This window comes from Daphnia magna, linkage group LG1 (assembly GCF_020631705.1).
Source record: "Daphnia magna isolate NIES linkage group LG1, ASM2063170v1.1, whole genome shotgun sequence".
Taxonomy (NCBI): domain Eukaryota; kingdom Metazoa; phylum Arthropoda; class Branchiopoda; order Diplostraca; family Daphniidae; genus Daphnia; species Daphnia magna.
This window is the reverse complement of record NC_059182.1, coordinates 3,921,432-3,944,884: the sequence shown is the minus strand read 5'-3', so window position 1 is coordinate 3,944,884 and position 23,453 is coordinate 3,921,432. Positions and strand designations below refer to the sequence as shown.

The following is a 23,453-nucleotide window of genomic DNA, read 5'->3' as shown; positions in this document are numbered from 1 at the left end:
AACTAGTTAACCGATATACTTGAGTTTGCAAAATGACTACGGCAATTGATATCGTATATTCAGTTGAATGAATTAGCTTAAAAATGAAACTCAACTTGATGGAAAATGAATAGAGCATTCACGCAAAAGCCTGATATTTAGTCAACTTCCTCGATGGTTGGTCCAGATCCCGAACCAGCGCCTGGAGCACCAGGAGCAGCTCCAGCACTATCGGGGAAACCAGGAGGGGCACCTCCAGCACCCTGGTACAACTTGGTGACAATGGGATTGCACACACGTTCAATTTCTTTCTGCTTGTGCTCAAACTCTTCTTTATCGGCGAGCTGGTTAGCATCCAGCCACTTGATGACCTCGTTGCACTTGTCGAGAATAGTTGTCTTATCAGCATCAGATAGTTTGTCTTTGAACTTTTCATCCTCCACCGTGGACTTCATATTAAAGCAGTAAGATTCCAAGGAGTTCTTGCCAGATACACGCTCACGCTGTTTTTCGTCTTCAGAGCGGAAGCGCTCGGCATCGGATACCTGTGCGTCAATAGTCATAAAAAGTCATGTTATTTAAATTTAAGGATGCTCAATACCATTCTCTCAATTTCTTCTTTCGACAAACGTCCCTTGTCGTTCGTGATGGTAATTTTGTTTTCGCGACCAGTAGACTTATCAGCAGCAGATACGTTCAAAATACCGTTGCTAGAAACAAAATATAACGTTAGAGGTCGAAAAGCTACCAGAGTGACGTTTCTTACGCATCAATATCGAATGTGACCTCAATTTGGGGAACCCCACGCGGAGCTGGTGGAATCGCAGTGAGTTCAAATTTGCCCAAAAGGTTATTATCCTTTGTCTATAACCCCAGTTTAGTTAATCAGTAAGCACGGATCACATTTGATACACAAGAATGTAAGTTACCATTGCACGTTCTCCTTCGTACACTTGAATCAGCACACCAGGTTGGTTGTCAGAGTAGGTGGTAAAAGTTTGGGTCTGCTTAGTCGGGATGGTAGTATTACGCTTGATGAGAGCAGTCATAACACCTCCAGCTGTTTCAATACCCAAAGAAAGAGGCGCAACATCAAGAAGAAGCAGATCTTGAACAGCCTCTGATTTATCTCCCTTTTAAAAAGAAACGTTGAATAACCGGAATTGATAAGTTCCAGTAAACCTTACTTGCAAAATTGCTGCCTGAACGGCAGCGCCATATGCAACGGCCTCATCGGGATTAATCGATTTGTTTAGTTCTTTCCCATTGAAGAAATCTTGCAACAGCTTCTGGACTTTAGGAATACGAGTGGAGCCGCCAACAAGAACTATGTCCTGAATTTGGGCTTTGTCCATTTTTGCGTCACGGATGGCCTTTTCAACAGGTTCCATGGTGGAACGGAAAAGATCGGCATTCAATTCTTCGAAACGAGCTCTCGTAATACTGTAAAACAGCCAGATACAGTAAGAACAAACCAAACGCCAAACAGGTCAAATATAAAATTTTTACCTTGTGTAAAAATCAATACCCTCAAAAAGGGAATCGATTTCAATGCTAGCTTGGGCAGACGATGACAGGGTACGTTTGGCACGCTCGCAAGCAGTACGTAGGCGACGTAGAGCACGCTTGTTGGTGACCATATCCTTCTTGTACTTTCGCTTGAACTCTTGAACAAAATGGTTTACCATACGGTTGTCAAAATCCTCTCCACCTAAATGAGTATCTCCGGCAGTTGATTTCACTTCAAAAATTCCATCTTCAATTGTCAAGATCGAAACATCAAAAGTTCCACCACCAAGATCGAAGATAAGGACGTTGCGTTCCCCGCCGACCTTATATTGAAAATGAATTAGTTGAAGTCACAAGTAATGGGAAAACATGTGAAACTATATACTTTCTTGTCCAAGCCATAGGCAATAGCAGCTGCAGTAGGTTCATTAATGATTCGTAAAACATTAAGACCAGCAATGGTTCCAGCATCTTTGGTAGCTTGACGCTGGGAATCGTTAAAATAAGCAGGTACAGTAACAACAGCATTGGCCACAGCCTTTCCCAAATAAGCTTCAGCAGTTTCCTTCATCTTCAGCAGTACCATGGAAGATATTTCCTCTGGGAAGAATGTTTTTGTCTCATTTTTATATTCAACTTGAATCTTCGGTTTTCCACCATCACTAATAACTTCAAATGGCCAATGTTTCATGTCCGCTTGGACGACAGTGTCCTCAAATCGGCGGCCGATAAGGCGTTTTGCATCAAAGACTGTGTTGTTAGGATTCATAGCTACTTGGTTTTTTGCAGCATCACCAATCAGACGCTCAGTGTCTGAAAACGCTACATATGATGGTGTGGTGCGGTTTCCTTGATCATTTGCAATAATCTCCACCTTGCCGTGCTGGAATACCCCAACACACGAGTAAGTTGTACCCAAATCAATGCCAACAGCAGGAGTCTTTGCAGCCATTATGTTCTAAAACAATAGAAATAGTTCACACGGTTAGATCAATATAAGAAGAGTTCTTTTAGATAAAGCAATACGGATAATCAGCTAAGGTGTAAAACTTAGGCACTTTTCAACTTCAACCATGTGATTATTAAACAATAGCATTCCTGACAATTTTGGGTTATTAGATCCTAGTTTAGATCTATATTTTTCAATTAAACTTGATAAAACGGAATATATATACTATATAACTTGCCTTTTTATCCTAATTTACTTGATAAAACAGTGGAGGATAATATTAACAATTAGAAAATCTATTCTTGCTCTGTACGCAGAACTCACGATAAAGCTGAAATTCTTTACAAGTGTACTGCTCGCTGTCAATACTTGTTGCTTGACTGTACGAATAATTCAGGTAACCCCTAACCTGAATGTTTGCAATTTCACCGCACAACGACGTGGCGCTAAGCGAAAGAGAGGGGCGGCGCTGTGAAAATGTAAAAGAAAAAAAGAAAAGAAAAGAAAGGAAGGTTGACGTGGTAGTTGGTAGGTAGAAGCAGAAGGCTATGCTGGAAGCATGGGTGAAACCGTGAAAGTAAGTGTTAACTAGTCGTTGCTACAGAAATTTTGAGTAAATGTAGGTATAAATTTAAGCAGATTTAAAGGAAACTTTTGTATCACTTTCTCCTGAAAAAAATCACCCCTATTCACCCCTATGAGGCATGGAAACCATGACTCTGGTTCAATTGCAACTTAGTATGATTGGTGGAACTTTAGTGCCAGAGGTGTCAGCGTGGGTAGAAGCAGGTAGAAGACCTAGTGATTGCAGAGATGTCGTTCAGATTTTAGCCAAAGCAGTAGTGTTTGAAACTTATGATTCTTGCAGGCTTTTCAATGATTTAAATCAGGTTTGCCATCATTTTCTGTTGCAATGGAATTATGATATCTTAATTAGAATATGATTTCAACATCAAATGCACCTCAAGAGCAAACTGCCACTTTCTTTATGTTGGATAGCTATTATGTAATTTATGTTGCTTTTTTTCAGTTGCATTGTTTGATTTTCAGTAGCATTTTAAGAATCTTGATGCCTTGACCTTGACCCAACAAGCTTGAACCTGTCTTAGTCTTATGTACTATGCCATCGTTACATGTATGACCTGAAGCGAACTTTTGAAGAAAGAAGTTTGGGTCAATTCGTTCATGTAAGGAACTGTATTTACTTAATGTTTTACTAAATGTTGATCAAATATCTTAACATAGAAGTTCCAAGTAGGAAGAAAGCTAAATATTCCACAATTAATTAGCTCAACGGTGAGTGTTCATAAAGGTTAAAGGAACCCATCCTAATTAGAAACCCTTTCAGCCTGATAGTGAGTCACTCTAGTATGTAGCTGATTAATGAACCATGCACTTTGTCAACCTCTTTCGACAAAATGATCTTACTTTTGAAACGTTTGCAGCAAATTTGCCGAAACCATTTTCTCGTCCCGCCTTTTTGAAAATAAGATGGCCGAACCTCTACCAGCAGCCAATAGCATTTGAGGGACAAGAGGTTGGGTAAAGAGAAGGAGAAAGTCCATTTCAGTGGCCATTTTGTCTAAACATGTGATGTAGCAACTTGCATTCCCTGTACACAAAGCTATCATCCTTTTTGCCGATATTCAGGAAATTGTATGCTGATCTGAGACTTCCAAGTTATTCGACGAAATTACTTTATGGAGCACTTGCAGACATTCTGAATAGCACTGTAAAGTATGTGAGCATGCTTTGTTAATTAATAGAAATATTTCAGGTTACTTTAGACGACCAGAATTAGGGATGCTCATTGTGAGGCCTGTTTGTTCAAGAAATTGAAATGCCATACTTAAACTGGTTAAAACAAAGCAGGAATTTCTGGTGGATTAAGTAACTGCTATGCTTAAAATGTTTTGCTTGAGATCAAACAAAGTGAAAGTTATCTGGGCTCAAGATTGGGAATGTTGAATTGATGCATAAATCATGTAATGTCCAGTACTGCACGATTTTGCTGCCCATTAGTTTTCAAGTAGAGATTTACTTCCAGAAAATGAATGCTTTTGTCTTTTGTTTTTTTTTGTTTATAGTTGATCTTGTAGATAATATATAATGCTTATTAGTGTAGACAGTTGCAATGTACTTTCAGTATTGCAGGCAAATCAGATTGTCAAAGAAGAGGTTCCAAATATCAAAGCTGGATATAGTTTTGGTTGCTTTTTGCTTTGCAGGTGTGATTAGTAAATTAAAATTAGTATTGGGATATTAAATAAGTTTTTAAGTATCAGTTAGAGTACTAACTGATACTTGAAAATTTATTGAATGTTTTCATAAGTAGTCGTAAGTAATGAATGTTTACATGTAGTCGTAAGGTATTGCTTCATTTTTACACAGTTGTTATGTAGCAGACTGGTCTTACCTTTGCAATTCTTATTTTGACTAATCTACATTACCCCACTAGGGAAATTTTACAATGGACACAGGGAAATTACAGTGAAAAGGTAAGCTTATCATGCTATTCAATCTCAGTTTGTATTTAATGTAATACTTCTCCAAGTTTCTATAGACCTATTCGTGTTGCGGACTGTGACGGCCATGAAGATGACAAAACGTCAGTAAATCCCTTTGACCGAAGATGGAATTAGCGATAAAATAGGTAATTGTTCATAATTGATCGATGTTTTTAGTTAAAATATAATTGAATTTTCTTTTCAGGCTAAAATTGATAAAAAGTTCTGTTTTGTTTTCTAAGTGTATTCGCGCAAACGTCACCTTTCTCTTCCCGTTGGGTTAATAGTTTCTGTCAGTATAAAGCTAACAGACGATGACAATGAGAACAACTGAAAGGAAAATGTAAGTCAATACTTCCTCGTCGATATAATATTTTTCGTATGATTTCTTTTCATTATTGAAGATTTTGAACGGTGTTTTAAGCTAGCATTTCAATTTTCATTGCAAACCGAATAGCGCGTAGCTTGTTTTGTTGCATAAGCTACGTTATAAATCCTACAAGACATCCGAAACTTCAGATTTATTCTTAGTTAGCTGCAGAGAAACTACAAAGAAATAAGATCATTGTGGGATTTAAAAAAAAATATACCCGTGGAGCCACTTGTAGTCTCTGCACTTCGACATTTTCCCCTGTGCATTCCTTCGTGATACCTATTGATATCTTCCTGTCAGCCCCGTTGCTGAGCTTGCCTGTGGACATACTCGCCAACTCTGCGCTTTAGCTCTGTCGCAAATTCTGCCTTTCAACCCACTCGCCTTTTTCCCCAGTTGGTCTGTTGGCTAACTCACTCTCCACCTCTGCGCATCGCCTCTGCCTTTCAACCCGTTCGTTAATTTTGCCCATCTTCCTGTTCACCAGCCTAATTGTTGAGCCACTCGTAGTAGTTTCAACCAACACTTTCCGTTAACCCGCTCGCAAACTCTTCCCTTTGTAATCGTTCGTGGTTTTTTGCCGTCGACCCACTCGCATTATCCTTTGTGGACCTGTTCGGAAATTATGCTCGCCAACCCGCTCTTAACCTCTGCCCATTTCACCATCTCCCTGCTCGCCAGTCTGCTCGTTGAGCCACTTGTAGCATCTACCCGACGATCTTTTCGCTGCGCGTGTCCGTTGGCCTTCTATTAATCACCTCGCGTCAATCCTTATTTGGAACGTGCCTGTTGACCTACTCGCCAACCCCGTCGCAAGGTCTTGCCATCAACGCTGTCATCAGCCCCGCACGTCCACCCTGTCGTCAGCATTCCCTATCAACATGTCCCGCTGGTCTGCTGTCTATCCGCCCATCCGCTCGCACTCTGCCCGTCTATCCGCTCGCACTCTGCCCGTCTATCCGCCCATCCGCTCGCACTCTGCCCATTTAACCATTCGGTTTTCTCCCATTGACCCCCTCACCTTTTTCCCTTGCTGACCCATTTGCCAAGTAAACCCGCTCTGCCCATCGACCCACTAATCGTTTTCCTCTTTGACCCCCCCTAGCCAGCGCCACCTGGCTACCCACTCGCCAATCCTGACCGTCAACCTACATGTCAGTTCTGTCCGTCTAAGCGCTTTTATGATCTTCAGATATCTGGTGGACAGCATATTTTAGGAAGGCAATCTGATTGCAAAAGTTATTGATTGATGGAAATATACAAACCTTCAGGAGGAAAAGCTCCAAAGGGATAATTGAACTACGAAAATGGAAGTAAACTGGGCAAGTTCGGTTTCCTTGGCCAATTCTCAGCAGAAGAAAGTCCCATCTGACCATTTACGCGAACCTTGGTGCAGTCCTAACCATTGCTTGATCACTACTCAGGAGTAGGTAATTTCGAAACTGCCGGAACTGCAACCGGGATTCGCATCAAACTTACTTTTTTTAGCGGGGGATGGGCATTCCCAAACCGACTTTCTTCCTACTTCCATCTCGTAGTTCTTTGATCTCTTTCTTACCTTTTCCTACCTTCCTCTCGTAACATTGGTTCCTTATCCTTGCTCTTCTTGTAGGAACAGAGAGAGGCAGCTATTCCTACAGCCGGCGTCTGGACGAGTTGGGCCAGGATCATTGGATCATTGAAACTGCATGAGAGCGGTCTGTCAGTTTATCTTATAAAGCAGACAGCCCGTTCTCACCCAGAACCCGCTGATGACCTGACGGGGAGCGGTCCGCTCCTTACTAATGGAAAAGCAGTTTTCAAATTCCAATAATGTTTGGTAAGTTCACAAGTTCGACGCCAGAGGAGAGGGGGGCAGTCTGCTCCTTACCTAGGGAAAAGACGCGTAGGTTGTTGGATAGAGTTTGAAAAGTTCAGAGTTTCACCTCCAGGTGGAAAAGTCTGAATGTGATCTTTTGGCTTACAAAAAGAAGTTAAATTATATCGTGTGATGAAGAGTTTTTCGGGAAATCTCAGTAACTCATTTAATATTATTCACCAGGCATGATTGAAATCTTTTACTGGAAATTCTTCATCGTCTGTCTTGAAGGTATGATCTGTCTATGGAACAACCACTGGTGTGTTAAATATTGGCCTGTTTCATTGGTTATTCTAGATTATTCTGTCTTGACATGGTAAAGATTCCATGAAAATGGATGGATTTCCTTTTCCGAATGATATCCGTTAATTATAATTGGTTTTGTATGGAAAAAGAAATAATGGCCATCTTTTGCTAGGTTCAATGGATTGAGGTGATTATCCAGAAAACAAGCCGCTGAATTATTTTTGTCAAATTAAAATTGTCAAAGGCCATAATGTTGTGAGCATAAGTACTGATCCCCATGGAGACCTGTGTATTGTCGCTCCAGTAACTTATTTGTTACAAACTCTAATGAAAATCGAGACGTCGTAAATTATGAAATAAGCCGAAGTAGAACGCAGTCAATGATAGTTAATTTTATGGCAGACTTGTAAAAGCCATTGTGGACCGCAGTATTTGTTCGATACAGTACAATATCGTCAGCATCTGTCAACAGACATCAAATGCATAATCCATTAAATTACTTGTTCTTGCTGATCACTTATGGCATTAGCTTGCTCAGTTGACTTTGGATCATTCGTCCCACCAGCAAGCTCGTAAGGCTCGAACAACAAAGGAGAAAAGAAACGAATGCAGTCGACTATGAAAACATCCTGGAAAATTTTGGCAAAACAAGGAACTTGCAGCTTAGAACATTTCTATGGCTTTGTTTACCGGCCTTCTTTCCGGGAATTGTCGTGATGTCGTACACCTTCATAGGAGGAACGCCCAATTATAGGTAGGGAGATGGTTAAACCCTAAAAGCATAAAACTGTTACCATTTATTATGTTTTGGTTTCCATTCGCGTTTCTCTTTAGATGTATCGTGGAAGATTGTGATGAAAATGTTACATTTTTTTCGAGTAATGGCTCATCTTTCGCTCCCACATGGCTGAAACAAGTGGTTCCTTTGCATAGGGAAGAGGCAATAGCCCAATGTCATCTGTATAACATTACGTTATACAGATTAACCAATTGACAGATACAGATTACTGATTGACCAATTTGAAACAGTGTGATCTCAACCATTCCATCCATGACACGTTCCTGAAAAAGTGCAGCCGTTGGGTTTATGATACCTCTGTATTCCGTTCAACCATAGTCAGTGATGTAAGATAAGCAAGAAATATTTCAACAGATTTCAAAAGACACATTTTGTAGCCCTTAATATTTGCTTGTCTACATCCTAGTTCGAGTTAACGTGCGAAAATGAATGGAAACAAACTGGCCAGCAGCCTGTTTATATTAGGAATGTTGATCGGAGCAGTTAGCATTGGTTACATCGGTGATAGGTGAGCCATGTAATAATTTAAATTTAATATTACCTTTTAATTAACATTATTTATGTAAATTTTACAGTATCGGACGAAGGAAAACCTTTACGCTGAACGTATTTACACTTGCGATCGTAACGACAGCTTCTGCATTTTCACCTGATTGGATAACATTCTGCTCATTGAGATTTTTCTCAGAAATTGGCGCTTCTGGCCACTTCCTAATCACCTTTGTTTGGGGTAAATCCAGTTCAAAAAGTCACAGCAAAAATGTTTGTTATCAAGATTTGTTAAGGAGTTGAAGCCGCCGGGAACAAGTACAGAGTTACTTGCGGATTCATTTACCAAATTGTTTATGCAGCAGGATCTGCTTGTCTGGGTGTAGTGGCTTATTTCGTTCGAGACTGGAGGGTACTTCAGCTTCTCATTAGCATTCCCATGTTTGGTTTTACAGCTTTTTATTGGTTAGTTGGCTTCCCTTTTTTAACATTTCTCCTAAACACAGAGACACCCTGTTACTTGAGGCAAGTAATGTGTATGTACTGTATAGGATATTACCAGAATCGATTAGGTGGCTGATAACAAAGAAACATTATCCTCAAGTGAAACAATTTCTGTTGCGGGAAATTGGTAGGAATGAAATCCACGTTCCTGACTACGTTTTAGCTTCTCGTCGCGGAGAAACTAGACGCAATCTTGAAAACTCGGTATGTCGGTTGTATTTTACGCTATGTAGTGATCGATACTATTAATTGAAAATGGTTAATCTTGCTTGATTTGTGAGTAGCCATTTGGAAATATTTCCACGATAGAATTAAGTTCAGTACGAGCTGGGAGCGATTATTCAAGATATTTAGAAAAAGCTAAAGTTGAGAGCTTGGCCGATATTTTCCGCTCAAACATTTTGATGGTCCGACTAATGATTATTTCCATGGCATGGTATGCATCATAAAGAATTTTATAATACGTTTCCTCTTAGTTTTGGATGTTTATTGCTATTGGTACTATAATTGTTGACGTTTTACGGTTTATGCATAACATAGGATTGCTGGGGTGATGGGTTACTACGGTATAACTTATTCGGCAGGAAACCTAGTCGGAAACTTTTACATCAACTACGGACTTTCTATGCAAGTGCTAAAGTGTGACATTAATATGATTATTATTTTTTTTATTTAACCTTTTCTTTCGTGTAATTATTATCAGGCTAGTTGAAATTCCTGCCTACTTATTGGGCATGATTGTAGTGGAAAAAATTGGGCGAAGACCTATGCTAACCTGTGGTTTACTAGTCAGCGGTCTTTGCTGCCTCATAGCCGGTTTGCTACCCGTTGGTAAACTAAACTTTTGACCCCCTCTGCCGAATGTTTGATCATTAGGAAGTTTAACTGAACGTTAACTTCATTTGATCGCAAAAAGAATGGGCATCTGCCAAAAGAGTGTTTTCGCTGATTGCTAAGCTGTTTGCTGCCTGCGTCACAGCTACACTCTACTCATATACTTCGGAGCTGTTTCCCACTTTCGGCAGAAGTGCAATGGTCGGTTTATGCTCAACTTGCGGCCGTATAGGAGGGATATTAGCCCCCATCATCTCGGATTGGGTGACATTTGTATGATTGTTTACATTCTAATAACAAACTGTAATGTGTCTGTTTGAAATTTATAGGGGAAGAAAACTGATGTTCACGCCAGCATACCTTTCTTGGTTTTTGCCACCATAAACATATTAGTTGGGCTCCTATGTTTTCTACTTCCGGAGACCAAAATGATTTCCTTCCCAGCTACAATAAAGGAAGCTAACGAAATGAAACCGGCATTCCTAGCGAATGTTTTGCAAGCAAAATATCGAAAGGTCGAGCATCAGGAAAGGCACTAATAAGATTGATTTTACAATTTTATACTTGGAAAAACCAGAAATTTGTGATACCTGATAATATCTGGCGATATGTACATTTTCACATTTTCGTTTCTACACTTAGTTTACCTTTCGTCTACCACAGACGATAGAACCAAAAAAATAGAGATATGGTAAGGAACAGTGTTAATAGAAATGATAAATAAAATAGCAGACTGTGGGAAATATAAAATTTCTCCTTCAATGTGAAATTAGATTGGCTACTCACAAACCAGGAATTGAATGTGATTGTAGAAATGAACATTGTCGGATGTTTCACAGACCTGCCATGATCATTTTGATGAAATAATATGTTCAATAGTGACTGTTGAATCCTATGGTGAATATCAGAAAAACATGGGTGTGTTTGCAAGGTTTGAATTCCGTGTGTTATGCCAACGATTGAAAAGAGTGAATTTAAAACTGAGCTATTCGTATATTTTAAAATGAAAATTAGAAAATAATATCTTGAAGAAGACATCTGGTGGATGAATTTGTGGCTTGAAAACCTTTTTTCCCGACAGTTTTTCTACGGGCATTGTTCGTCGTGATGATATAGGTGCTATACGATTGCATCGCGGTGGCTGAGAGTGGCTTGGTGGTTCAATTTCGTCGAGGACACAAAGGAGTGCTCCGATTTTGGGCCGTAGTTAGTTAGGAGTAGAACAAGTAATGGGCGTAGGCTATGCTTGCAACCCATCGCCAGATTCTCCACAAGACAAGATAAGAAAACTCGTGACACTGAAGCTCCATCGCATTGAAGTATCCTTGAATGAATTTTACTTTATTTCATCTCAGTTGATACAAAAGATTTGTGAATGGCAAAGATAACATTTTGATTGTAACAATTCGAAAGCTTTTCAACCACTTTCCTGGGAATGTCGTTAAGCATATGTTGAACGATTCTGGCTTTATGATACAGCTTCCACCATGAGGTGATTCCATATCAATTTTGATTAATTCATTGATAAATTTGAATAGAAGGATTACTTAGCAAAGAAAAGCACATTATCTGAGAGGCAATCCAAAATCAACTTGATGAAATGACATGAATGTAGCCTGGAAGTTTACTGCATCTGCCACAACTCAATTTCCAGCAGATTTATTATGCAAGTATGTGAAAACCTTGTTAATTACTTCTCAGGTAACAAAATATTTTATACTTTCAAACAGGGGCTGTGAATACTGTGGGAAATGCTGCCATGGAGATTGCATAGGTTGTAATTTGTGTAGAGCAAAATAATTTTTTTAAAATAATGTGTATCATTTGAATTTGTATAGATATTCGTGAGAAGGATTCCTGCTTATTTGGAAAGAGAAAAAGTTCTTTTCACAAAATCTAAATCTTCAGGCATTTGCTGTTCAAATAAGTAATAACAAATTTGAACAATAACAGAACTGCTTGCAAAGGAACCAGCTAAACTATCAAATAAAAACAGAGATAACTGGAACAGGTCGGGAAGGAAGAAAAGAAAAAATGACAGAAATAAAATAGGAATCTACCTCAAAATACCCCCACAGTGGTGAATGGATTGCTTGTTAATGTGTAAATAATTCCAATAAGTATGACTCTAGTCGAGGAAAACAACGTCACCAGTACCAGTATCGAGTTTGTCCCACTTTTGCCCCGGAGGTATCTTTTATATTAAATTTTTTCTTATAAAAAAATTTCCCTTTTTTGTTAACTGAATCTCATTTACCAGAAAAAGATTGAAACAGTAGTGAAAAAAGAGGATATAGTTCTAAAACCGATCTTCAGTGAAGCAAACTATACCGATGATGATGGGAGCTGGGCCTGCGAAAAGAAAATCCTCTGTTCCAGTTAGTAAGCCATCTCAACATTCAACTAACACAAAGGTACACACATAGATTGCCATTGGCTAAACATTCTTCGTTTCTTGAATTTATTTTGACACCAGGAAAAGGAAAAATGAAGACATCATTCCTCTACTACTCTTTGGGAGCACCGTCGCCGAAAGAGAATAACCTCGTCTACAGATTAGAGAGGTGAAAGTGAGATAAAAAAATCTCCAGACGGAACAAGCAAAAGGTATTTCGGCAGATAATCACGCACGCAAAGAAAAATAGTCAAATTTAATTTGATTACCTCGACACATTTTACCTCGAGACGATTTTAGGTCATCCAATTACGGACCATAAGAGACTTTGCGTCCAGAAACTAAATACTGCAGTGACCAGTGCGGGCTGAAATTGGCGACAACAATACCAGGTAAAGGTATTGTCTAGGTTTTGCGCTAACGGGTTCAAAAATGTGGCTTAATACCAGATGAAGAAAAGAAGAAAAAAAGAATTAGAAGGAATTAGAACTAATTTGTTAGTAGCAAAACGAAGCACGGGTAACTCTGAAAGAGCTGAATGTTAAACAAAAGGTTGTTTTCGTCTAGGAGTTCAATCATTTTTAGGTTTTTTTTTTTTTTTCTGACGTGATTATTGGCCTAGAACTCATTAGGAACTGCATATAACTATTGATAATTATTGAATATTATTATAATTGAACTATTATTATAATTGAACGCTGATTTCGATTTAGTTATTGGTTTACTCGTTAAACCACCCGTTTCAAAAATTAACGAAACAGTGCTGTTAGCGCAACAACTTAATTTAGGGTTTTTAAGGATTAAATCAAAAACTATAAGACCAATAGGAAAATAAACCTGATTTTCGTGATTTTCATTCAATTTTGATTCGAATTCATGTATTTTAAGCAAAATTTGAAATTTGGCCAAAAATGAAAAAGTGGGAAGGGTATAGCCTTCCCACTTTTGTCAAAATCTACCAAAAACGACATCTCTTGAAATTCTCCAAAAATCACACGGAATAATCGAAATTGAACGCTGATTTCGATTTAGTTATTGGTTTTCTCGTTAAACCAGCCGTTTCAAAAATTAACGAAACCGTGCTGTTAGCGCAACAACTTAATTTAGGGTTTTTAAGGATTAAATCAAAAACTATAAGACCAATAGGAAAATAAACCTGATTTTCGTGATTTTCATTCAATTTTGATTCGAATTCATGTATTTTAAGCAGAATTTGAAATTTGGCCAAAAATGAAAAAGTGGGAAGGGTATAGCCTTCCCACTTTTGTCAAAATCTACCAAAAACGACATCTCTTGAAATTCTCCAAAAATCACACGGAATAATCGAAATTGAACGCTGATTTCGATTTAGTTATTGGTTTTCTCGTTAAACCAGCCGTTTCAAAAATTAACGAAACAGTGCTGTTAGCGCAACAACTTAATTTAGGGTTTTTAAGGATTAAATCAAAAACTATAAGACCAATAGGAAAATAAGCCTGATTTTCGTGATTTTCATTCAATTTTGATTCGAATTCATGTATTTTAAGCAAAATTTGAAATTTGGCCAAAAATGAAAAAGTGGGAAGGGTATAGCCTTCCCACTTTTGTCAAAATCTACCAAAAACGACATCTCTTGAAATTCTCCAAAAATCACACGGAATAATCGAAATTGAACGCTGATTTCGATTTAGTTATTGGTTTTCTCGTTAAACCAGCCGTTTCAAAAATTAACGAAACAGTGCTGTTAGCGCAACAACTTAATTTAGGGTTTTTAAGGATTAAATCAAAAACAGACCAATAGGAAAATAAGCCTGATTTTCGTGATTTTCATTTTATTTTTATTCAAATTCATGTATTTTAAGCAAAATTTGAAATTTGGCAAAAATGAAAAAGTGGGAAGGGTATAGCCTTCCCACTTTTGTCAAAATCTACCAAAAACGACATCTCTTGAAATTCTCCAAAAATCACACGGAATAATCGAAATTGAACGCTGATTTCGATTTAGTTATTGGTTTTCTCGTTAAACCAGCCGTTTCAAAAATTAACGAAACAGTGCTGTTAGCGCAACAACTTAATTTAGGGTTTTTAAGGATTAAATCAAAAACTATAAGACCAATAGGAAAATAAGCCTGATTTTCGTGATTTTCATTCAATTTTGATTCGAATTCATGTATTTTAAGCAAAATTTGAAATTTGGCCAAAAATGAAAAAGTGGGAAGGGTATAGCCTTCCCACTTTTGTCAAAATCTACCAAAAACGTCATCTCTTGAAATTCTCCAAAAATCACACGGAATAATCGAAATTGAACGCTGATTTCGATTTAGTAATTGGTTTTCTCGTTAAACCAGCCGTTTCAAAAATTAACGAAACAGTGCTGTTAGCGCAACAACTTAATTTAGGGTTTTTAAGGATTAAATCAAAAACTATAAGACCAATAGGAAAATAAACCTGATTTTCGTGATTTTCATTCAATTTTGATTCGAATTCATGTATTTTAAGCAAAATTTGAAATTTGGCCAAAAATGAAAAAGTGGGAAGGGTATAGCCTTCCCACTTTTGTCAAAATCTACCAAAAACGACATCTCTTGAAATTCTCCAAAAATCACACGGAATAATCGAAATTGAACGCTGATTTCGATTTAGTAATTGGTTTTCTCGTTAAACCAGCCGTTTCAAAAATTAACGAAACAGTGCTGTTAGCGCAACAACTTAATTTAGGGTTTTTAAGGATTAAATCAAGAACTGTAAGACCAATAGGAAAATAAGCCTGATTTTCGTGATTTTCATTCAATTTTGATTCGAATTCATGTATTTTAAGCAAAATTTGAAATTTGGCCAAAAATGAAAAAGTGGGAAGGGTATAGCCTTCCCACTTTTGTCAAAATCTACCAAAAACGACATCTCTTGAAATTCTCCAAAAATCACACGGAATAATCGAAATTGAACGCTGATTTCGATTTAGTAATTGGTTTTCTCGTTAAACCAGCCGTTTCAAAGGGTATAGCCTTCCCACTTTTGTCAAAATCTACCAAAAACGACATCACTTGAAATTCTCAAAAAATCACACGGAATAATCGAAATTGAACGCTGATTTCGATTTAGTAATTGGTTTTCTCGTTAAACCAGCCGTTTCAAAAATTAACGAAACAGTGCTGTTAGCGCAACAACTTAATTTAGGGTTTTTAAGGATTAAATCAAAAACTATAAGACCAATAGGAAAATAAACCTGATTTTCGTGATTTTCATTCAATTTTGATTCGAATTCATGTATTTTAAGCAAAATTTGAAATTTGGCCAAAAATGAAAAAGTGGGAAGGGTATAGCCTTCCTACTTTTGTCAAAATCTACCAAAAACGACATCTCTTGAAATTCTCCAAAAATCACACGGAATAATCGAAATTGAACGCTGATTTCGATTTAGTAATTGGTTTCCTCGTTAAACCAGCCGTTTCAAAAATTAACGAAACAGTGCTGTTAGCGCAACAACTTAATTTAGGGTTTTTAAGGATTAAATCAAAAACTATAAGACCAATAGGAAAATAAACCTGATTTTCGTGATTTTCATTCAATTTTGATTCGAATTCATGTATTTTAAGCAAAATTTGAAATTTGGCCAAAAATGAAAAAGTGGGAAGGGTATAGCCTTCCCACTTTTGTCAAAATCTACCAAAAACGACATCACTTGAAATTCTCAAAAAATCACACGGAATAATCGAAATTGAACGCTGATTTCGATTTAGTAATTGGTTTTCTCGTTAAACCAGCCGTTTCAAAAATTAACGAATCAGTGCTGTTAGCGCAACAACTTAATTTAGGGTTTTTAAGGATTAAATCAAAAACTATAAGACCAATAGGAAAATAAACCTGATTTTCGTGATTTTCATTCAATTTTGATTCGAATTCATGTATTTTAAGCAGAATTTGAAATTTGGCCAAAAATGAAAAAGTGGGAAGGGTATAGCCTTCCCACTTTTGTCAAAATCTACCAAAAACGACATCTCTTGAAATTCTCCAAAAATCACACGGAATAATCGAAATTGAACGCTGATTTCGATTTAGTTATTGGTTTTCTCGTTAAACCAGCCGTTTCAAAAATTAACGAAACAGTGCTGTTAGCGCAACAACTTAATTTAGGGTTTTTAAGGATTAAATCAAAAACTATAAGACCAATAGGAAAATAAACCTGATTTTCGTGATTTTCATTCAATTTTGATTCGAATTCATGTATTTTAAGCAAAATTTGAAATTTGGCCAAAAATGAAAAAGTGGGAAGGGTATAGCCTTCCCACTTTTGTCAAAATCTACCAAAAACGACATCTCTTGAAATTCTCCAAAAATCACACGGAATAATCGAAATTGAACGCTGATTTCGATTTAGTTATTGGTTTTCTCGTTAAACCAGCCGTTTCAAAAATTAACGAAACAGTGCTGTTAGCGCAACAACTTAATTTAGGGTTTTTAAGGATTAAATCAAAAACTGTAAGACCAATAGGAAAATAAGCCTGATTTTCGTGATTTTCATTCAATTTTGATTCGAATTCATGTATTTTAAGCAAAATTTGAAATTTGGCCAAAAATGAAAAAGTGGGAAGGGTATAGCCTTCCCACTTTTGTCAAAATCTACCAAAAACGACATCTCTTGAAATTCTCCAAAAATCACACGGAATAATCGAAATTGAACGCTGATTTCGATTTAGTAATTGGTTTCCTCGTTAAACCAGCCGTTTCAAAAATTAACGAAACAGTACTGTTAGCGCAACAACTTAATTTAGGGTTTTTAAGGGTTAAATCAAAAACTATAAGACCAATAGGAAAATAAACCTGATTTTCGTGATTTTCATTCAATTTTGATTCGAATTCATGTATTTTAAGCAAAATTTGAAATTTGGCCAAAAATGAAAAAGTGGGAAGGGTATAAGCCTTCCCACTTTTGTCAAAATCTACCAAAAACGACATCACTTGAAATTCTCAAAAAATCACACGGAATAATCGAAATTGAACGCTGATTTCGATTTAGTAATTGGTTTTCTCGTTAAACCAGCCGTTTCAAAAATTAACGAAACAGTGCTGTTAGCGCAACAACTTAATTTAGGGTTTTTAAGGATTAAATCAAAAACTATAAGACCAATAGGAAAATAAACCTGATTTTCGTGATTTTCATTCAATTTTGATTCGAATTCATGTATTTTAAGCAAAATTTGAAATTTGGCCAAAAATGAAAAAGTGGGAAGGGTATAGCCTTCCCACTTTTGTCAAAATCTACCAAAAACGACATCTCTTGAAATTCTCCAAAAATCACACGGAATAATCGAAATTGAACGTTGATTTCGATTTAGTAATTGGTTTCCTCGTTAAACCAGCCGTTTCAAAAATTAACGAAACAGTGCTGTTAGCGCAACAACTTAATTTAGGGTTTTTAAGGATTAAATCAAAAACTCTAAGACCAATAGGAAAATAAACCTGATTTTCGTGATTTTCATTCAATTTTGATTCGAATTCATGTATTTTAAGCAAAATTTGAAATTTGGCCAAAAATGAAAAAGTGGGAAGGGTATAGCCTTCCCACTTTTGTCAAAATCTACCAAAAACGACATCACTTGAAATTCTCAAAAAATCACACGGAATAATCGAAATTGAACGCTGATTTCGATTTCGTAATTGGTTTTCTCGTTAAACCAGCCGTTTCAAAAATTAACGAATCAGTGCTGTTAGCGCAACAACTTAATTTAGGGTTTTTAAGGATTAAATCAAAAACTATAAGACCAATAGGAAAATAAACCTGATTTTCGTGATTTTCATTCAATTTTGATTCGAATTCATGTATTTTAAGCAGAATTTGAAATTTGGCCAAAAATGAAAAAGTGGGAAGGGTATAGCCTTCCCACTTTTGTCAAAATCTACCAAAAACGACATCTCTTGAAATTCTCCAAAAATCACACGGAATAATCGAAATTGAACGCTGATTTCGATTTAGTTATTGGTTTTCTCGTTAAACCAGCCGTTTCAAAAATTAACGAAACAGTGCTGTTAGCGCAACAACTTAATTTAGGGTTTTTAAGGATTAAATCAAAAACTATAAGACCAATAGGAAAATAAACCTGATTTTCGTGATTTTCATTCAATTTTGATTCGAATTCATGTATTTTAAGCAAAATTTGAAATTTGGCCAAAAATGAAAAAGTGGGAAGGGTATAAGCCTTCCCACTTTTGTCAAAATCTACCAAAAACGACATCACTTGAAATTCTCAAAAAATCACACGGAATAATCGAAATTGAACGCTGATTTCAATTTAGTAATTGGTTTTCTCGTTAAACCAGCCGTTTCAAAAATTAACGAAACAGTGCTGTTAGCGCAACAACTTAATTTAGGGTTTTTAAGGATTAAATCAAAAACTATAAGACCAATAGGAAAATAAACCTGATTTTCGTGATTTTCATTCAATTTTGATTCGAATTCATGTATTTTAAGCAAAATTTGAAATTTGGCCAAAAATGAAAAAGTGGGAAGGGTATAGCCTTCCCACTTTTGTCAAAATCTACCAAAAACGACATCTCTTGAAATTCTCCAAAAATCACACGGAATAATCGAAATTGAACGCTGATTTCGATTTAGTTATTGGTTTTCTCGTTAAACCAGCCGTTTCAAAAATTAACGAAACAGTGCTGTTAGCGCAACAACTTAATTTAGGGTTTTTAAGGATTAAATCAAAAACTATAAGACCAATAGGAAAATAAACCTGATTTTCGTGATTTTCATTCAATTTTGATTCGAATTCATGTATTTTAAGCAAAATTTGAAATTTGGCCAAAAATGAAAAAGTGGGAAGGGTATAGCCTTCCCACTTTTGTCAAAATCTACCAAAAACGACATCTCTTGAAATTCTCCAAAAATCACACGGAATAATCGAAATTGAACGCTGATTTCGATTTAGTTATTGGTTTTCTCGTTAAACCAGCCGTTTCAAAAATTAACGAAACAGTGCTGTTAGCGCAACAACTTAATTTAGGGTTTTTAAGGATTAAATCAAAAACTGTAAGACCAATAGGAAAATAAGCCTGATTTTCGTGATTTTCATTCAATTTTGATTCGAATTCATGTATTTTAAGCAAAATTTGAAATTTGGCCAAAAATGAAAAAGTGGGAAGGGTATAGCCTTCCCACTTTTGTCAAAATCTACCAAAAACGACATCTCTTGAAATTCTCCAAAAATCACACGGAATAATCGAAATTGAACGCTGATTTCGATTTAGTAATTGGTTTCCTCGTTAAACCAGCCGTTTCAAAAATTAACGAAACAGTACTGTTAGCGCAACAACTTAATTTAGGGTTTTTAAGGGTTAAATCAAAAACTATAAGACCAATAGGAAAATAAACCTGATTTTCGTGATTTTCATTCAATTTTGATTCGAATTCATGTATTTTAAGCAAAATTTGAAATTTGGCCAAAAATGAAAAAGTGGGAAGGGTATAAGCCTTCCCACTTTTGTCAAAATCTACCAAAAACGACATCACTTGAAATTCTCAAAAAATCACACGGAATAATCGAAATTGAACGCTGATTTCGATTTAGTAATTGGTTTTCTCGTTAAACCAGCCGTTTCAAAAATTAACGAAACAGTGCTGTTAGCGCAACAACTTAATTTAGGGTTTTTAAGGATTAAATCAAAAACTATAAGACCAATAGGAAAATAAACCTGATTTTCGTGATTTTCATTCAATTTTGATTCGAATTCATGTATTTTAAGCAAAATTTGAAATTTGGCCAAAAATGAAAAAGTGGGAAGGGTATAGCCTTCCCACTTTTGTCAAAATCTACCAAAAACGACATCTCTTGAAATTCTCCAAAAATCACACGGAATAATCGAAATTGAACGCTGATTTCGATTTAGTAATTGGTTTCCTCGTTAAACCAGCCGTTTCAAAAATTAACGAAACAGTGCTGTTAGCGCAACAACTTAATTTAGGGTTTTTAAGGATTAAATCAAAAACTCTAAGACCAATAGGAAAATAAACCTGATTTTCGTGATTTTCATTCAATTTTGATTCGAATTCATGTATTTTAAGCAAAATTTGAAATTTGGCCAAAAATGAAAAAGTGGGAAGGGTATAGCCTTCCCACTTTTTATCAAAATCTACCAAAAACGACATCACTTGAAATTCTCAAAAAATCACACGGAATAATCGAAATTGAACGCTGATTTCGATTTCGTAATTGGTTTTCTCGTTAAACCAGCCGTTTCAAAAATTAACGAATCAGTGCTGTTAGCGCAACAACTTAATTTAGGGTTTTTAAGGATTAAATCAAAAACTATAAGACCAATAGGAAAATAAACCTGATTTTCGTGATTTTCATTCAATTTTGATTCGAATTCATGTATTTTAAGCAGAATTTGAAATTTGGCCAAAAATGAAAAAGTGGGAAGGGTATAGCCTTCCCACTTTTGTCAAAATCTACCAAAAACGACATCTCTTGAAATTCTCCAAAAATCACACGGAATAATCGAAATTGAACGCTGATTTCGATTTAGTTATTGGTTTTCTCGTTAAACCAGCCGTTTCAAAAATTAACGAAACAGTGCTGTTAGCGCAACAACTTAATTTAGGGTTTTTAAGGATTAAATCAAAAACTATAAGACCAATAGGAAAATAAACCTGATTTTCGTGATTTTCATTCAATTTTGATTCGAATTCATGTATTTTAAGCAAAATTTGAAATTTGGCCAAAAATGAAAAAGTGGGAAGGGTATAAGCCTTCCCACTTTTGTCAAAATCTACCAAAAACGACATCACTTGAAATTCTCAAAAAATCACACGGAATAATCGAAATTGAACGCTGATTTCGATTTAGTAATTGGTTTTCTCGTTAAACCAGCCGTTTCAAAAATTAACGAAACAGTGCTGTTAGCGCAACAACTTAATTTAGGGTTTTTAAGGATTAAATCAAAAACTATAAGACCAATAGGAAAATAAACCTGATTTTCGTGATTTTCATTCAATTTTGATTCGAATTCATGTATTTTAAGCAAAATTTGAAATTTGGCCAAAAATGAAAAAGTGGGAAGGGTATAGCCTTCCCACTTTTGTCAAAATCTACCAAAAACGACATCTCTTGAAATTCTCCAAAAATCACACGGAATAATCGAAATTGAACGCTGATTTCGATTTAGTTATTGGTTTTCTCGTTAAACCAGCCGTTTCAAAAATTAACGAAACAGTGCTGTTAGCGCAACAACTTAATTTAGGGTTTTTAAGGATTAAATCAAAAACTGTAAGACCAATAGGAAAATAAGCCTGATTTTCGTGATTTTCATTCAATTTTGATTCGAATTCATGTATTTTAAGCAGAATTTGAAATTTGGCCAAAAATGAAAAAGTGGGAAGGGTATAGCCTTCCCACTTTTGTCAAAATCTACCAAAAACGACATCTTTTGAAATTCTCCAAAAATCACACGGAATAATCGAAATTGAATGCTGATTTCGATTTAGTTATTGGTTTTCTCGTTAAACCAGCCGTTTCAAAAATTAACGAAACAGTGCTGTTAGCGCAACAACTTAATTTAGGGTTTTTAAGGATTAAATCAAAAACTATAAGACCAATAGGAAAATAAACCTGATTTTCGTGATTTTCATTCAATTTTGATTCGAATTCATGTATTTTAAGCAAAATTTGAAATTTGGCCAAAAATGAAAAAGTGGGAAGGGTATAAGCCTTCCCACTTTTGTCAAAATCTACCAAAAACGACATCACTTGAAATTCTCAAAAAATCACACGGAATAATCGAAATTGAACGCTGATTTCGATTTAGTAATTGGTTTTCTCGTTAAACCAGCCGTTTCAAAAATTAACGAAACAGTGCTGTTAGCGCAACAACTTAATTTAGGGTTTTTAAGGATTAAATCAAAAACTATAAGACCAATAGGAAAATAAACCTGATTTTCGTGATTTTCATTCAATTTTGATTCGAATTCATGTATTTTAAGCAAAATTTGAAATTTGGCCAAAAATGAAAAAGTGGGAAGGGTATAGCCTTCCCACTTTTGTCAAAATCTACCAAAAACGACATCTCTTGAAATTCTCCAAAAATCACACGGAATAATCGAAATTGAACGCTGATTTCGATTTAGTTATTGGTTTTCTCGTTAAACCAGCCGTTTCAAAAATTAACGAAACAGTGCTGTTAGCGCAACAACTTAATTTAGGGTTTTTAAGGATTAAATCAAAAACTGTTAGACCAATAGGAAAATAAGCCTGATTTTCGTGATTTTCATTCAATTTTGATTCGAATTCATGTATTTTAAGCAAAATTTGAAATTTGGCCAAAAATGAAAAAGTGGGAAGGGTATAGCCTTCCCACTTTTGTCAAAATCTACCAAAAACGACATCTCTTGAAATTCTCCAAAAATCACACGGAATAATCGAAATTGAACGCTGATTTCGATTTAGTAATTGGTTTCCTCGTTAAACCAGCCGTTTCAAAAATTAACGAAACAGTACTGTTAGCGCAACAACTTAATTTAGGGTTTTTAAGGATTAAATCAAAAACTATAAGACCAATAGGAAAATAAACCTGATTTTCGTGATTTTCATTCAATTTTGATTCGAATTCATGTATTTTAAGCAAAATTTGAAATTTGGCCAAAAATGAAAAAGTGGGAAGGGTATAAGCCTTCCCACTTTTGTCAAAATCTACCAAAAACGACATCACTTGAAATTCTCCAAAAATCACACGGAATAATCGAAATTGAACGCTGATTTCGATTTAGTAATTGGTTTTCTCGTTAAACCAGCCGTTTCAAAAATTAACGAAACAGTGCTGTTAGCGCAACAACTTAATTTAGGGTTTTTAAGGATTAAATCAAAAACTATAAGACCAATAGGAAAATAAACCTGATTTTCGTGATTTTCATTCAATTTTGATTCGAATTCATGTATTTTAAGCAAAATTTGAAATTTGGCCAAAAATGAAAAAGTGGGAAGGGTATAAGCCTTCCCACTTTTGTCAAAATCTACCAAAAACGACATCTCTTGAA

The 23,453-nt window shown here is 35.9% G+C and overlaps 2 protein-coding genes and 1 long non-coding RNA gene across 34 annotated transcripts; 2 read left to right on the top strand and 1 right to left on the bottom strand.

Moving 5' to 3' along the window:
- Positions 1-37: 37 nt before the first annotated feature.
- LOC116931434 (heat shock 70 kDa protein cognate 4) lies at positions 38-2,821 on the bottom strand. The gene is made up of 8 exons (XM_032939038.2): positions 2,676-2,821; positions 1,874-2,446; positions 1,489-1,811; positions 1,167-1,422; positions 909-1,112; positions 746-843; positions 581-689; positions 38-524 (listed from the first exon to the last, which is right to left on the bottom strand). The coding sequence occupies exons 2-8, from the start codon at positions 2,438-2,440 to the stop codon at positions 138-140; spliced, it is 1,944 nt and encodes a 647-aa protein (XP_032794929.2). The 5' UTR covers positions 2,441-2,446; positions 2,676-2,821; the 3' UTR covers positions 38-137.
- A 66-nt stretch (positions 2,822-2,887) lies between these two features.
- On the top strand, positions 2,888-10,746 carry LOC116931436 (solute carrier family 22 member 15). Of its 28 annotated transcripts, none has more exons than XM_045168298.1 (19): positions 2,891-3,014; positions 3,077-3,624; positions 3,686-3,733; positions 3,883-4,935; positions 4,992-5,090; positions 5,150-5,287; positions 6,930-7,136; positions 7,359-7,406; positions 7,473-8,175; positions 8,256-8,546; positions 8,627-8,728; positions 8,796-8,950; positions 9,006-9,150; positions 9,216-9,417; positions 9,498-9,649; positions 9,754-9,852; positions 9,917-10,044; positions 10,130-10,320; positions 10,377-10,746. In XM_045168298.1, the coding sequence occupies exons 11-19, from the start codon at positions 8,646-8,648 to the stop codon at positions 10,584-10,586; spliced, it is 1,365 nt and encodes a 454-aa protein (XP_045024233.1). In that variant the 5' UTR covers positions 2,891-3,014; positions 3,077-3,624; positions 3,686-3,733; positions 3,883-4,935; positions 4,992-5,090; positions 5,150-5,287; positions 6,930-7,136; positions 7,359-7,406; positions 7,473-8,175; positions 8,256-8,546; positions 8,627-8,645; the 3' UTR covers positions 10,587-10,746. The 28 variants fall into 28 exon arrangements, with proteins under 28 accessions (XP_045024245.1, XP_045024244.1, XP_045024246.1 ...); XM_045168297.1 differs by having other exon boundaries at positions 3,683-3,733; XM_045168296.1 differs by having other exon boundaries at positions 3,683-3,792.
- Positions 10,747-11,583: 837 nt separating this feature from the next.
- Positions 11,584-13,097, top strand: LOC116931411. 5 transcript variants are annotated; one of them, XR_006642657.1, is made up of 7 exons: positions 11,584-11,717; positions 11,778-11,821; positions 11,886-11,974; positions 12,044-12,237; positions 12,308-12,461; positions 12,524-12,834; positions 13,065-13,097. It is a non-coding gene; the product is annotated as an uncharacterized LOC116931411 (long non-coding RNA). The 5 variants fall into 5 exon arrangements; XR_006642655.1 differs by having other exon boundaries at positions 12,524-12,938; positions 13,010-13,097; XR_006642654.1 differs by lacking the exon at positions 13,065-13,097 and having other exon boundaries at positions 12,524-12,654; positions 12,743-13,055.
- Positions 13,098-23,453: the final 10,356 nt, after the last annotated feature.

What these genes read in the sequence shown, in the direction of transcription:
- LOC116931434 (XM_032939038.2), bottom strand. Translation starts at nt 2,440, where the DNA reads ATGGCTGCAAAGACTCCTGCTGTTGGCATTGATTTGGGTACAACTTAC. An exon ending in GGTATTGATTTTTACACAAG is followed by an intron (nt 1,423 to 1,488) that starts GTAAAAATTTTA and finishes GCTGTTTTACAG; the next exon opens with TATTACGAGAGCTCGTTTCG. An exon ending in AAGAAGAAATTGAGAGAATG is followed by an intron (nt 525 to 580) that starts GTATTGAGCATC and finishes ATTGACGCACAG; the next exon opens with GTATCCGATGCCGAGCGCTT.
- LOC116931436 (XM_045168303.1), top strand. Translation starts at nt 8,646, where the DNA reads ATGAATGGAAACAAACTGGCCAGCAGCCTGTTTATATTAGGAATGTTG. An exon ending in ATTGGTTACATCGGTGATAG is followed by an intron (nt 8,729 to 8,795) that starts GTGAGCCATGTA and finishes TAAATTTTACAG; the next exon opens with TATCGGACGAAGGAAAACCT. An exon ending in TCTCGGATTGGGTGACATTT is followed by an intron (nt 10,321 to 10,376) that starts GTATGATTGTTT and finishes TGAAATTTATAG; the next exon opens with GGGAAGAAAACTGATGTTCA.